At 39.1% G+C, this 15,870-nt stretch overlaps 1 protein-coding gene across 1 annotated transcript; it reads left to right on the top strand.

Moving 5' to 3' along the window:
• The first annotated feature begins 10,548 nt into the window (after window positions 1-10,548).
• Window positions 10,549-15,289, top strand: ogfr (opioid growth factor receptor). The gene is made up of 7 exons (XM_036534056.1): window positions 10,549-10,808; window positions 12,648-12,716; window positions 12,855-12,936; window positions 13,036-13,114; window positions 13,220-13,286; window positions 13,374-13,522; window positions 13,781-15,289. Exons 1-7 carry the CDS (start codon window positions 10,581-10,583, stop codon window positions 14,919-14,921), a joined length of 1,815 nt encoding a protein of 604 aa, XP_036389949.1. The 5' UTR covers window positions 10,549-10,580; the 3' UTR covers window positions 14,922-15,289.
• The last annotated feature ends 581 nt before the right edge of the window (window positions 15,290-15,870 follow it).

Here is a 15,870-nt window from a genome sequence, read left to right as displayed (position 1 = left end):
GGATTGTCATATTTAGGACTTCAAGTCATCAGAGTGTGGGATGAACAAAAACAATGCCTCCTACTGTCAATCTGTGCAAAATACTTTCATAAATCATTCTCTCTCTATGTCACTTCCTCTCCAGGAGGACTGCTCCTTCCAGGGCTCCGCTTGGTGTATGAACAAGGGTGAGCATGTACAGACATTGTTTTTTTTTTCTTACCAAATGTAAAGCGTTTGAATATAAGTTTGAATATAAATTACAGTTTGTAGGTAGAAAATACAAACCACATCCTGATAAATGGTTTTAATAGAAATAGTGATTGAATAATAAAACATATGGCCTAACTAATTAATATATATTTGTGAGATGACAGAGTGATGGCAGTCCCCTAGAAGGCAGAGTGAAGAAGTGAGTGGGATGGCAAAGCCTAGGACCTGACTTTGAGTTTGCGACAGATTTTTGACAGGAGTGTTATGCATGGAGCCTCTTCCACATGGCATAGAGAGAAAGCTGTCAATGGGTGAGCCAGTGCAGCATGTACATTTGTCTGTTTCTGAAAATCTGATTGTTAGTAATCTATCATTAGTAATTTGAACTCAGTTAACTTTTGTACTCTATTACAGAATATGAATTTTGATATTATGACATGTAGAAAAAGATACTGAAGGGTGGTTTCCAAGATTAAGTGTCAAAGTAGCTTGATAGTCTTTTTCCCCATTTTTCCAATGTAACTGAGGTAGTATTGTCCTGAGAGGAAAGAACTCTGTATTCTGGAGAGTGGGTACTTGCAGTGGGAGGAGGTTCTCATCATTGTTGTTATAGGAAGTCTCTAAGTTGAAGTAATGTAGGTATTGATGAGCTGGGAGGTTATATATGTTGCTGTATGTCCTGGAAGCTTAATAGTTGATTATTTTTTGATAAATGGTAGAAATGGCTAATACCTGGACCAAATAAATGTAGGTTTACAGAGCAGAATCGTGTCTTGAAAAAATTAGTCTAATTGTGGATATAGTTGAGCAACTGAAACACTGAACATTTTTATTGCATTACTTACAAAGGGTAAGTCACTCAAAGAAAAAACTAAGCATTTGTGTTGGTAGGAGGATGGGTACTTACTGTCTATCAATTTTTATGTGATGCATTGGTGTTGCTACAGATTAATGAGAAAACATTAGCTTCTGAGATGTTTAGGTTGTAGTGTTGTCAGGTTAATAGTTTTTGTTCATTTACCATTCACATTTATTTATGTTCTTGTCAGGTATCGATAGCCATCTTTAGGTGAACACAAGCCATTGAAAACAGGTAGGATGAGAATATGTTCTACCACTCTGGGTCATCAAAGTTTTCTTCCTTTTTGTGGGATGTTTGTCTTCTGACAAACCACATTTTTTAACCACAGCCACCCAGTGGAACATACAGTCTTATGCTTCACGTTTGCAACTCTGATGCATATTCTACTTGTGTTAAGATTAAGATTAAGATTTATGGCTCAGTGAAAAATATGGATACTCTTTATTGGCTGTATTGGGTAGATTATGCATGCACCAAATGTCACCAAGTCCATTATTGTGTGTATATTGTTGTGAGATTACAAATGATTATGTGGAATTAACATGTGAGTATGACTGCATAGCTTAGTATTCAGAACTGTATTGAAGTCATCATCAATATCTATTGTTGAGTCATGGACGTGGAGTGGAAAAATACTGAGTGAATCATTATTTGGTTCATAGAGACCTGCTTTTGGGATAGATTCAGATTTTAACCATTGTCTAATTATCTTTTAATATACCATTAAATTTAACGCAATAGTGCATTGATAATATAATGACTACTCCTCTTTTCTTTGAGATATATGTTGCTGAGTAAATTTCATTACATTTGGATGATGGATATTCCAGAAATTAGCTAAATTTTGAGAATGGAGCATTTAGGTTGTCATGTATCCCATAAAGCTGTGTGGTAGTCTAAAGAAGAGCTCAGGTTAGGCAAGTTTTTATTCACGTGAGCTATTTAATAGGTATCCAAGCAGTTCTGCAATCATACAAAGATACCATTAATGGTAACAAGGGGTCAAAGTCAGTGAGGCAAGAACAGAGTAAAATAGGGTTTCAGCCTCACCAAAAAGCAGAGGTGTTACTTGCAAGTCTCTTAAAAGTTGGAAATTAATAAACTGTTCATCAATAACAATTTTATTTGTATTTTATTGTCTGTTCTTCTACATTAATGAGTACATTTTGGTGCATCCGTTTAGGAAATAATTCTTTAACTTCAATTGTAAAGCCTCCCAGCCTATAATCTAAACTATGAGCTCTCTGTTTTTGCTTAAAGATATTCAAACTCAGCAACCAAGGGCAAAGCTTTCCTGCAAAGAACTATCAGAAGTTCTTGTTGAAAAGATGTTATCTGTTAGTACCTTTTAACCATTGCCCCAGGATCCTCTTGTCCATCTTCTTTAATTTTCATCCTTGCATTCCTTGATTTTTCTATAGCTAAACTCTCAGCATTCTTTCAGGTCCCCTGCTGCTTTGATAATAACATCTATGATGTCATGTTTGCACAGTTGATCATTATGTGAAGATTCAAATTCCAAGGTTCTCTGTGATCCTCTTTTTTAGATTCTGTAGTTTATTCTCATACATTTTAATCATGTGTATATTTAAGAAGTGTTGTGTTTAGACTTGGTTGACAGTTTCTGAAACCTGTGTTAATTATCCGGTTGTGGTCCATTGTCTCCTCCTGATTACTGCTGTCCAAATACTACTCAGGTTGCCCTGGTGTTTTAGCTGTGCTCCTCCAGGCACCAGTTTAGAGCAGCATCCTCGGCTACCTAACCTCACCATATGACAACTCACTCATGCAAAGACAGTGGAGTCCATCTGTGGGAGTCCATTGAGGAAGGATAGGGAGGAAAGACCCTGCTTCACAGTGAAATGACAGCGGTGACTTCTCCTTCTCCCTCAATAAAATGACTGTGTCATCATCCTAGAGCTCCATGAATCTTTGGGTGGTGCTGGGTACTAGCCTGTAATTCACTGACAACATAGCAGCAGTGACAGTGAGCTGCAGACTCTTGCTCTCTAACATCCAAAAATCCATCCATTTCTTACAAAAAAACTAGGCACAACTCTTGGTATGCTCCAGACATGACTACTGTAACTGTCTTGTGGCTGGCCTTGCCCCAAATGTCAACAGACCTCTCCAGTTGATTCAGAATGCAGCTGCTTGACTGATTTATGACCAACTAAAGTACTGTCATTTCACACCTTTCCTCATCTCTCTATGCTGGCTACTTGTCATGGCTCAGATAAAATACAAAACTCTGGTTCTAGCCTACTGAGAAGTAACAAAAACTGCACCCCACACCGCAGTACACTTGCCCCAGGGTGAGCCTCTCACAGCTGTCCTACCAGCAGGATCACTGTCCATGTCCTGGCACTGACTCAAAGCACACCTATTCAAATTATATTGAATTTATGAATTTTACAGCATTTTCAAAATGTAGAGCATTTTCAAATTTAAAGAGAGTCACATCGTCTTCCTTTGTAAACTTCTAGAAGCTCCAATTTGTGGAGTGGAGAAATAGAAGTGTGAACAGATGTTGCAAGTTGAGGCTGTATTTTTAAGTACTTACAAAATACAAAATACTTGAATTCTGGATATTTTACTGTAAATTTCAATGTATTTTCCCATAGCCAATAAAATACAAAGTTCAAATGACACAAAGCTATTAATTTACGTAAAGATGTATTTATATACATGCATTTGAAACAGAAACTAGCCCTGCACAGCTTCTCCAAGGAAAGAAGGAGGGGGCAGAGCAGAAATGCAGCCACACTCCTGCAGAGATTCACAAAATGATGTGTTCCTCCTAAAGATCAGAGACTTTGTTGTATCTCCATGCAGCCAACCTGTATGCAGCATTTAGAACTAGACAATAAAACAGTACAATCAAACAAGAACTGAATCTAGATACGAGGTTGTTTATTTACACCATTTCAACCATTTTTGACTGTAGTCAATTAACAAAACTGGAATACAATACATTGCTTCCTTGCTATCTGCTCAATAACCTGCTCTACATTGGCACAGCTGCATTCCATCACATTATTTAACTAAAACAATTCTTGTGATCTCAACAATAGGTACTATTTTTGGTACATAAACATGACATTATCTGTTTTCGTAAATAAAAACTCATACTTCCTTATGTTTTAAAGCTTTTTAGGTTTATAGACACCCATAGCTAATAACTATTACATAGATGGACCTGATAATAATAAGGAACTAAGAAAGGGTGATTATTGCCATTTATACACCCCCTTTGTGTGACGTCACACTCACTCAGCTATTTCAAGTAACTTCAAGTTTCTGTGGCATGCCTGACCTTTAAGGACCTTTCGCTTGTGTAAACAGGAAAGGACTGCTAAATTTCACTTCAGTTTGTAGAAAAGGGTGGAACCTGCAACTAATGATGTCTCTATTAAAAATCCTGTGCAACAAGGGGATATCATCCTTGTTATCCTTTTGAAATTGATAAACTGTGGCTTTTGACACCAGCTGTGCTGGAACACTACAAATAAAGCTGAGGGTCTGACATCTCAGATCAAACAGATATCCCCAGGGGTCTTCACAGGTGGTTCCTGGGAGCATTCAGAGAAACGCTTCTCTCCTCTGATGGATGTCCTCTGCCTTCGCATCTCACCTTTCTATTTCCAGAGCCACAGGGAAATCAGAGGGAGGGAGAACACCAATTAACAACAGCTCTTCAATGCTGCATGTAATTACCTCTCCATTCTTTGATTATCTTTATCCATATTCTTCCCGACACTCATTTAGCAAGCCATGTTGCTAGGTCACAACAACACGGTCCATGAATACTTCTAGCAATGTCTGTACCCCTGTATTCTTTCAAGTGCTTGTTACACACATGCGCGTGCACACACACACACACACACACACACACACACACACACACACACACACACACACACGCATCAGCACAAATCCAGAAACAAATGCATTCTATATCAGTTGTTAGCAGAAAAATAATATATTTCACAGTTCTATCATATACATGTATCCCTGCATTTCTGTTTTCATATTTCTGAGGAAATATTCATTGAACATAAAGTGTTTTTATGAAATAAAAGGCACTGAGAGAATAACAAAAGAGAGGCATACTTTCAGCATCTCTACATCTGCAGAGAATATTTTTTAATATTTATTCATTTTTTTGAAATGAATAAATACATTACTTGTCAGTTACAGATACAATTATTTTATTCCTTTTTCAAAAAGCATGTGATCATTTTTTACATTTTAATGTCATGATTTAGCAGTTAAGAAAAATGCCTGGTATTTTTCTTGCCTGCCTTTTCCAAACAAATAAATGTGCTTTATTTGTTCAGCTTTTCTGTGATTTTCTCACATTGGTGCCATCAATGTCAGTAAGTTCTCAACCATTCTAAGTAATGCACCATTGTTTTGTGTTCACCAAATAAAATGCTGCAAAGAATGTGATGTTAAGAGTGATTTCTTCTGTCTTAAGTTACTTTTCTTTTCTCACATATAATTGGTCTGTTCTTAAGACTGAGGGAATTCTATGCATAAATGGCATTTGAAATTTATAGTTCCTGAAAAATTGTTGTCAATCCATGTCAACATGACCACTTCAGCTTTTTAGAAATCAACTCATTCTTACGTCTGAATTAGCCATGAGGCTAAATTACTTGTATTTTCCAAACTTTTTAAAGTACAGGAAGTTCTTTAATCCCAATGTAAAATTGCCATATGAAATGCTGCTCAATTTATATCAGCACTCTGAACAAGAATGGTGGTGAGAAATTCATTTGCTGAATTGCTTGATATGAAATACATGTCTGTATAAAGGTTTATATAGTTAATTTAATATTCACCGTTAAAATGAACACATAGAGTCATCAATTCCACTCAAATCGTCAGGAAGTAGTTTTGGCTGGCTGGCTCAATGCTGGCCCCAAGTGGAGTGGATGTCTCCCATGCAGATATGTTTGTCAGTAGAGCTTCTCTGCCTAATAGGAACACTCTAGAGCAGGGATCTGGGACTTGTGGTCTCTGTGCAAGATGGAACCCAGATTTAAATGCAGCCTAAATTTTTAAATTACAAAAATATAAAGTGAGTACACAGCGTACTTAGCAAAAACCATGTGGTACACATGTTACATAAATGGATTGCAGTGACTTTAACGACATTTACAGATCTAGACAGATTCAAAATTTCAACTGAGTCTTCTGTCATGCTCCACATAAGGAAAATGTCTCACCAAATGCTAAATTCTTTGCACTAACTGGGGTATAGCACATAAGCAGACAAGAGAGCTGTAAGACTGGTGAGTTATTTCTATCTTGGTACACCCAAAATTGTTACCAAACTATTTACATAACTGGGCTAACAGTGATCTGGATACAGGGGTCTCATCTCATCCTGCATCCTGGCAGCATGGCATGAATAGTAAGCGTAGAAGAACTGCTTGTCAGAAACTCTAATTTTGACTTCATCGGTGTGCAGCACATTGAGAAAATTTCAAATAAATGGCTTAATCTGAAGTTAGATGGACCTATCTTCCTGCGGTGTTGAGTGTCTTTAATGATTTCTCCACAGATACATTACATTTATACTCAGCAGTGATGACCCTGGGTGAGACAAGGGTACCTTGCTAAAATGAGTAACTCTCTCGCTGGCCAGGCTCCAAGCTGCTGCCACACCATGTAGATGTGGGAGATCCTCATGGCACAGTTCTGACTAAGGGATATAGTTAACAGCAACTTCCTCAGGTTTGGTAAGTGAAACTGATTGTGAGGACATTTGTGTAAATACTATGCTTAGATGACCAGATTTATCACCCCTCTGTTTGTGTCCTAAATTTTCACCTTGCTAAGATCAACACATCTACTTGCTTTATTTTATACCATATACAGTAAAGCATCTCCAACTCAAAGAATGTATGTCTGGATGATAGATGTACTGTTACATTATTTTGAATTTTGTTTAACAATGTGCAGTTTCAGACCTGGGGAAACAAAAGCAGAAAATAAGCTCTTTGCCAAAAATTAGCTGTAGCATTGACATTTTCAACTGATATAGAATCTTTGCATTGTTATATACTGTCAAGTCTGACACTTTTTGCAAGTCAAGTATCTTTTATTTTTCTCTGTATCCTTTCAAAACCCATGCTGAATATCATTGATACAACTGTGCACATTCCCAAATGTCTTAAAATATTCCTAGAATGTTTCCATTAGCTAACAACAAAGGGCCTCCAGGTTTTTAATGTCGCAGAAAGCTGTCCTGTGGTGCACTGTTGGATTTCCTCCCAAATAAGAAATAGTGTTTCCTATAAAATGTACTACAAGAATTTGTAAAATCAATATGACATTTATCAACATATGTTTCCTTGAAACATATGTAAATGCAATGGATTTAGCAGCAATAATTTTGTAGTGCCATTACAATATGGCCTTCATTTGAAGAGGGGAAAAGCCACTGCATCTGTTGCCACTTCCTGTTACTTCCATTTTTTATTCCTGGGTGCTCAAACAAATTAAGGGAAGGCACAGAGCTGTTTGATGTCATCCTATTTGTTTTTATCTGACTCATTTTTTCTCCTTGATTTGAATTCAAGATTAGACTAAATTAACTTTCAAATATTACTCTCATTGTGATCCCTGTTCTCCTCTCATTATGTACTCTACAGCTCTGAGATATTATTCATAGACATGAAGTCAATTTTGAATCTTCTGTAAATCACTTGGAGCTCTATTCAATGTCAGTTACCTCAGTTTAGGTATTGCCAGTCATAAAGGCATAATGTACCAAAAAGATATAAAGAAATGGCTTCTAAATTGCACTTACCAGACCTCTACATTGCAGAGGCCAAAGCACACTACACATCTCCCAAATTACTACATACTGTGGGGTGTTAAAAATTGCTCATGGAACCAAGATTCTGCACAGAACCATTCATTCTACATTATTTCACTATAGTCATCACAACAGGAAACTGGGTCAGTAGTCTGGCAAATTAGTCAAGAGGGGCACAGTAATGGAGAAAACTAGACATATAAGCTACAAGGAGGTGTCATTACATGCCACTGAATCAAAATACAGAGGAGACACATACACTTAAATACCTGCAGAAAATTGCTACAAATATCCAGAGCTGCAAAAACTCTGTTGCAAAGGACATTCAGGCACATGAGTAATGGAATACTAAAGACCAACACAGCTGAGGATCTCAATAACCCTGAATGAACTGCAATAGGAAACCAAAACTCCACCAGCTAAAAAAACAATTTGAGAAAACAGCTGCTAAGAAAACAAGTAACCTACAGGGAACTATGAACAACGTCAAGGCACTGCCACTGTCTCCAAAACATGGCATAATTCACGCAGTCTTGTGTCCTCTGGGGATTCATGAGGAGTTGGATGGAAGGCCCATAAAATTAAGGGTTTAGATACAAAGGAACAAGATAGAACCTTTGGTGGAAAGGCCTGATTTGGGCAGAGAAAAACCAATCTCGAACATTTGACCATAAATCATGGGAGGAGAACAGCTGAAGTTCAGTGACACGCATCATAAACGCTACAGCTAGCAGAAAGGCTGTGTTGAAGGACAGCAGTTTCAGACTCAGCTCAGCTAGAAGAAGCAGAGGCACTTAATAGCATTGAGGCCAGTTTACAGATCATGTGAAGGAGGAGCACAAGACCTCAGAAGTTACTATCTTGTTCCCCTAAAAAAATTGGCTGGTGAGAGGCTGTGCCCTGAATTACATCCCACTGATTTACTCAGGTCAAATCGAAATAACTGACAGGAAACCTCTAAAATGGATGGAGGCAGTAGAATAGAGAGGAATAGGGCTGTCCTTTTAGCCTCAAATGAGCAGGCTGATTTGAAGATGCACATGCACATGCATCTGAAAGTTAGTGGAAGGCTCTGGGGTTCCTTCATTGTTGTGAGGGGCACTGCGCATTGTGGAGTTTAAGTGGTGCTGGATGAAGCTGGCTTGGTTCCCTATCATCCATGGGTGCAGGGCAGTTTGCATCCATACCCTGACTACTCTCTTGATTGACACAAAGCCAGTCTAAGGCTGTCTCTGCTTGAAACCAGGCCTCTTTGCCAGGGACAGCTGGGGCTGCAAAGACAGCCATAGTCTAACACTTTTTCTTAGCGTCACAGGAAAATAAATGTTTGTGTTCTTATCACAGAAGAAAGATCACCACACATAAAATTAGCTCACTGTTACCAGACATACAGACTTCACAGCTGTAAGCCAGGAGCAAGCTGAGGATAAGGTTCTTTAGTCAAAGCTCATATTAGAACAGCACAGGGAGGCTGGAAAGCAGGAGACCGATTGTAACATTAACCATCGCAGGAGAGGAGGTTTTAACAAATTGAAAAAGTAGTTTAAGAACATTGATTTATAGAAAGACAAATGGGCTAACACTGAGGGCAGTCCAGTACAAAAAGTCCAGGCTGGGTCTTACAGCAGTCCTGTGTGATGATTTTATAAATCGGTTTGTCAGATTGATGGAGAGCTGAGAATGTACTCATCCAGGAAAATGAGGAGGTAAAAAAGATATACTTTAGGTAACGTCACCCTCCCCTGCTGCATAGTACCAAATTTGTTGGGTTCTCCTTGGGCGCAATTCCTAGTTTAGTTACATGCTGACTGCAGCGATGCAGAATCCTGTCATGAGGAATACATGTGTGTACATTCCACATAAGGACCAGTGCAGGTAAAATAGACTTAGCTCACACTCAAGATTAGAGAACACCTCATAAGATGGCTCAACCAATTTTAGAACTTGTATACTTAGGGACAGTGCGTAATGCAGTGATGAAGGCAGCAGTTTAGGGCACGGTCCCACAATTATTTTGCATGGCTGGCACCTCTAAATAACTTTTCTCCAGGGTTTGATTAGCACATACATATATACATACTGTATAGACATTTATGGGGAAAATGTAAGTTCATTTCATGGAATAGTTATACCCTTTTTTTTCCCAGGTAAGAAACACCCTTCTCCCTGCCACAACAGAAACGTACCCCTCCCTAAACCTACCCAACTTGATAGCACTTAAATAAAGCCAAGTTGTTTATTTGGAAAATGAAAATTTTCTCTGGAACAACAATATTCAGGCATAACAAATGTGAGCAGTCTTCAGTACTATTCAAAACCAACTGTGCGAGGAGAAAAAATATTAAATGTAAAAAGTATCCCAAAGCCGGAATATGAGCTTCTTGTTATTCTCTAAAGGGCCCAGAGAAAATAAGACTTAGACACAACAAAATATTATTGTAATAATATTGTCTATTAATTGCGTATGAAGCAAGAAAACACTCACAGATGTCAAAGATATATTGAACCTCCTTTTACGTCAATCATTCATTTTGACAAATATGACCATTTTTGACTTGCGCAACCGAAACTTGTGACATAAGTAGATAGTCAAGCTAGCCGACTGGTTGATTAGGCCCCCCAGACACATTTGCTTCTGTTCAACCCGTGCCATTGAGGCGATGGAACTTTCGGGTACTGTTCTCGAAAGGCCGGATGGTTGTTCTTCTTCCGTTGCAAAACTTGCCAAGGCTGGTTCCAAAGTTAATTTATTTCATATTTAGACTGCTCTGCTCTTGCATCAAGATTGATTGTTCGGTTATGGAGGACGATTTAGTCTGCGAGTATGATTCGACTTGGGACACGGAAAGCGATGGAGACGACTTGGGGGAAAGCATAACGCGGCGTTCAAGCCAGGACAAAACTCAGAAATCCTGGGGCTTTGTATGTTTTGTTGTACTGTTTTATATATATATATTTTACATGTAATATTAATTTTGCATGTGTACAGCTAGGAATGTTTTACGAGTTGATGGATGTTGCTGAAACTGAAGTGCAGTTTCAAGATGAAGCATTGAAGGATGCAGAATCATTGTTTGCCTGGTGGTGGATTGGTAGGTAGCGGTTGCTAAATAGTTGGCTTGCTAGCTGGAAAGGTGGATGCTTTATAGCCTTGTGGTTTTGTTTTTAAAATTATACATGAAATATTTGATTTTTGCGTTCCAGCCATGGCCTCTATCATGTTTGCTACATATTTTAGCAAGTAAGCTCGCTAGTCTACCATTTTGGCTAACGTTAGCTAGCTACCTAGCCGGCTAGCTAAGGTTTCGGTCAGATTCTCACCCTTGCAGCCCAGATGCATTTCACCGGAAGTATTCTTTTCAATGAAATGAATGTAGTTCATGGAAGCTAGTAGTAATGTAGCTATTCGTCTGCTACGTTGCTACTAGTTTCAGGGCTTTTTCCATCTCACGTTTCCCCATTTTTTTTTTTTTTTGGAGTTTGGTGGGTGTTTTACATTATACTTCACCAGCTAGCTAATACAGTGTCACGATGGGCAGCAAGTTAGAGGTACCACATTCATTAGAAATGTTACCGGCTATAGCGCATAACTGCATCCCGCTTCTGCTTTCGTTTGCAACATCGCCATCATCACAAGTCAACAGTATATGGCTAGCTGATGTTGCGCCTTGCAGTCATACGTGTCATTGCTGGAGGACTTACTAGAATGACGAGACCTGAAATGCTCCCTTATTTAAAATGCTCCCTTAATTAAAATGCCACTGTTCCCTTGTAATCCTGTATTAAGTGTAGTTGGCTACTTAAACATTAAGATAGGAATTGCAATCATATGCTTGCTAAAATGCGCTACAAATGATGGCGTGTAAAAATGATCTAAGTTACAAATGAGTGCGCGCTAACTGCATAGTTTATAGCAATGTATCAGTCTAGCTACCTAGCCACAAATTTCTTTATGGAGATAGCCAGTTATTGATATTACTGCGTTTCAGCATCCCGACTGAGTAGTTGTAGAAATGATACCATGGGAAATATATAAATGATTTATGAGTAGCTGTAGGCCGTAAGCTGAGGTTAGCCTAAGAAACCTTCATTCAAATATCTAATGTTATACAAACCTGTAAACAAATACATTTTAAATGTAGGCGCTATTTTAGTATAAGATGGGAGTCATTTGGTATCTTCAGTGTGTCAATTCAGTTTTAAGTGTTTGATCTGTGGACCCTGTGGTTGAAATGATGATCGAATTCAGCAATGGACTGCAAAATGCAGTTACTGTATGTTCTTGTCATTGGCTGGTTTGGTGTAATTCACAGCTGAATGGTGAGGTTGGGTTTACTGGGCTATGAATGCTGTCACAGTTGATGAGAGGGGTGTCCCGTGGTTAGGAGAAATGTAACAGCCTGGTAGTAGAATGTGTGGAATGAGTAGCTCAACAGAACTTGTTGTTGGTCACATTTCGTCGTTACTCCCCAAACCTCATTCAAATGTACAAATATTGAAACTGGGGATACCAGGCAGTGGGGGAGGGTGCAAGACCTCCCTAGCGGGGTTGCAGGGTTCCTACAGTCTTTTTAAATTCTTGAAAAAAAAATCATTCTGTACAAAAGTGCTGTACAAAACACTCTTGGTCATGTGTATATTAGTGTGGATGTTTGCACATTTTTACAGTCTGTTTGGTTAACACCACATAAAAAAATTCTCATTACATTTTCTGTTGTAGATTTTGAAGGTCGATTGATTGATTTTTTCCCCCCTTTTTAGTGGTCAAATCCATCTTCAAGAAACCTGCGTGCTGCAAGGGACATGCAAAACTACAGGCATGGATATCCAGTAAGTCAGACTGCTTAATATTGAGGAGCAAAGTAAAATCACTGATCACTTGTTGTAATCACTCTGTTATGGGAATGCAGAATAATGGAGACACTTTCTGGCCATTCTTAATGCTTTTTTGTATGTACTGCTTCTCAGAATATCAATGAAGAAGAATGCCCAGAGGAAAGAATGACTAATTTAAAATTTTACCTGAATGAAATTACGTCTTCCCCTGATGGTATGTCACTTAATAAACTGTACGGAACAAGTTATAAGTACATTGTTACTTGATGAACTTGATGAAAATGGCATGGAACCCTCTAATTTTCCTTTCCAGAGGTCTCAATAGAGGCATTTCATAAAGAATGGAAGACAGACTATAAAAGATTGGAAAGAGTCCATTCCTACATTCAGTGGTGAGAACACATTTTCATTCATTTCAGTGAGTTAACAACATGCTGTCCAGTGTAGTCTGATGCGACTGTACATTTGAAATTTAATTACAACTAAAATGTTCGTAGGCTGTTTCCTCTGCGAGAACCAGGAGTGAACTACATGGCCAGTGAGCTGACGAAGAAGGAAATCCAGGTCAGTGGCTTGCTAAAACTTCCGAAGGAAGAATGTGATTATGTCATACGCTCATACCAATCTGCTGTTTCTCCATTCTGTCTGCAGGCATTTCGTGAGAGTGAAGAGGCAAAGCGGAGGCTGGTAGAGTCCTATGAGCTCATGTTGGGCTTCTATGGTATACAGCTGCTCAACAAAGACACAGGGGAGGTCAAGCGTGCAGAAAACTGGAGGGAGAGATTTGCCAACCTTGAAAGGTCTGTTCAGCAAATAAGGTGTCTTCCATTCCGTCACAGGAAATACAGTTTTAAGAGGTGATAAGAAAGAGTGATATGCTATCCTGATGCTGGTATGCTGAAGGCTCAGTATAGTCAAGGAGTCATTATAAAGATTGCAGCTATAATGTTATTAAGTTTGCAGTGGCAGAGATGGAGAAATCTTCCAAGTCAAGCATTTTGATGCATATTTGGCCTTTTAACCATGTACTTATCATTTTGTCTTTTTGTTATTGGCAGAAATATGCACAATAATCTACGCATCACCCGTATCCTGAAGAGCCTAGGGGAGCTTGGATTCGAGCATTACCAGGCCCCGTTGGTGCGCTTCTTCTTGGAGGAGACGCTAGTCCGGAAGAACCTGAGCAGTGTGAAGAGGAGTGTGCTGGACTACTTCCTGTTTGCTGTTCGAGACAAGAGAGAGCGAAGGAAACTGATCAAGTTTGCCTTTCAGAACTACGAGCCAAAAGATAAGTTTGTATGGTGTCCTAGAAAGATCCAGAAACGTCTCAGGAAGAAATCTGAGAAGAAGCAGGAAGCATCGGGAAATGGAGAGAGTGGAGCCTCAGAGGAAGGGCGAGTGAAGAGCAAAGTGAAAGACGGCGAGGCGGGAAGTGCCCTGAAGGAGGAAAAGCCCACTGACAACAGTACAGAGACCCAGCGGCTGACGGAGGATGAAACTCGTGCAGACTTACAGAGGTCAGTCCAGGGGTCATCGGTTGACCCTGAGCCGCTGCCTGAGGTGTCCTCGGTGGATCCCAAAGTCATGGGCAACGGGGACACGGAGCACTCCGGAGCCAGTGATTCAAGCCATGTAAAAGACGAAACGAAAAATGATGAACGACTCAAAGAGGATAGTCAAACAGAAGAGAATGCCCAGTGCCAACCAAGTTCAGCCAATGCCAAACAAGCAGATGGAGGAACGGCTGCCTCTGAGAAACCAGCAAAGAAGAAACGGGAAGAAGTGACGACTGAGGAATTCTCCAATGGCCAGGACCAGACCATGGAGGGCCCCACAGACAGCAGCCCAGATAACCGTGAGTCTGAGCAGCGCAGCAGCCCTTTGAGTGCAGGGAGTCACACAAACACAGGGGAAGGCAGCGTTTCGCCTCCTACTGGGGAAGGGCGAGCTGAAAAACAGCCCAGAACTGACTTCTGTGACCCAGCTACAACAGCTGAAAACAAGGAAATGTCAGAAACAAATGATATGAAAGGCAAAGATGCAGGCAATGGTCCAAACATGTTGAAGCCAAGCAATGCTACAGTGACCCTTGAAGATCTAGATACATCTGCAAGCACCAGAACAAATGGAATGAATACTGAGGAGCAAATGGACATCGAACCAGCCACCAGTATAGAAACTGATATGGATCAGTCTTGAGTGTCCGCCTGTATGGGAGGGGCCTTGTATGAATTACTGTAGATTGAACTAAGACACTGGGAAAGTATAAACGAAAGACTGTTTTATTCTAGGCCTTATTGAAAGTAACATCCTGGTCCTTCTCAAATAACGCAACATTTCCTAAAACCCTTCCTTCCACATTGTTTGTGTCGTTCCAGTCATGAAACAATATGGTTTATCTCTTTGGTTAGGGTATGTGAAGTTATTTTGTTGATTTCTTTTTTATCTTCTGTAAAGATCATTGCACTTCTGGACAGTTGATCATATCCCTGTGGTCAATCCTCAGACAGTGTTCTATTTTGTTATATACAAGTTAAGGTGAATTGTAAGAGCAACTGTGTTAATGAGGGGCATTTGTTGAGGAAATATAAAAGACATCAGTATCATTTTGCACATGATCTAGACTGTACATATTTTATGTAATACAAAAATGGCAGTGGAGCCTTGTGAGCTTGAAATATGGAAAGCAAAATATGCCTTTAAACCTGTTGTTAATTGTTTTTGTGTGCTTAACAATGACTTAAATTGATTTAAATAAGGATCACTCATCTGCAGCTCATTTCCTCTTTATGTGATTGTATCTTATGTAGTAGAATGATTGTGTTAAATCATTTTAATTGTAACAAACCATTTTGGTTAATTTTAGGTAATTTTGTTTTGGGCTGGATATTGGTGGTAACTTTACACAGATCTTTTTGTCATTACTAATGTGTAAACTAAGCCTACATTAAACCTACAAAGATAATTCTATGGATTATCCTTATTTAAATCAGGACACTTGTTAATGGTTCAAAACAACAACAGGTTCAGGACAATTAGCATTTTTTAAGGTTTTAGTCTCACCTGTTTCATACCCATGAACTCCTACTGAAAAATATGTTATTGTTTGTGCTTTTGAGAATATTTTTTAAATTCCTTAACTTATGAG

The sequence above is a fragment of the Megalops cyprinoides genome, chromosome 7 (assembly GCF_013368585.1).
Source record: "Megalops cyprinoides isolate fMegCyp1 chromosome 7, fMegCyp1.pri, whole genome shotgun sequence".
Classification (NCBI taxonomy): domain Eukaryota; kingdom Metazoa; phylum Chordata; class Actinopteri; order Elopiformes; family Megalopidae; genus Megalops; species Megalops cyprinoides.
This window is presented reverse-complemented; position numbering and strand designations above follow the sequence as displayed.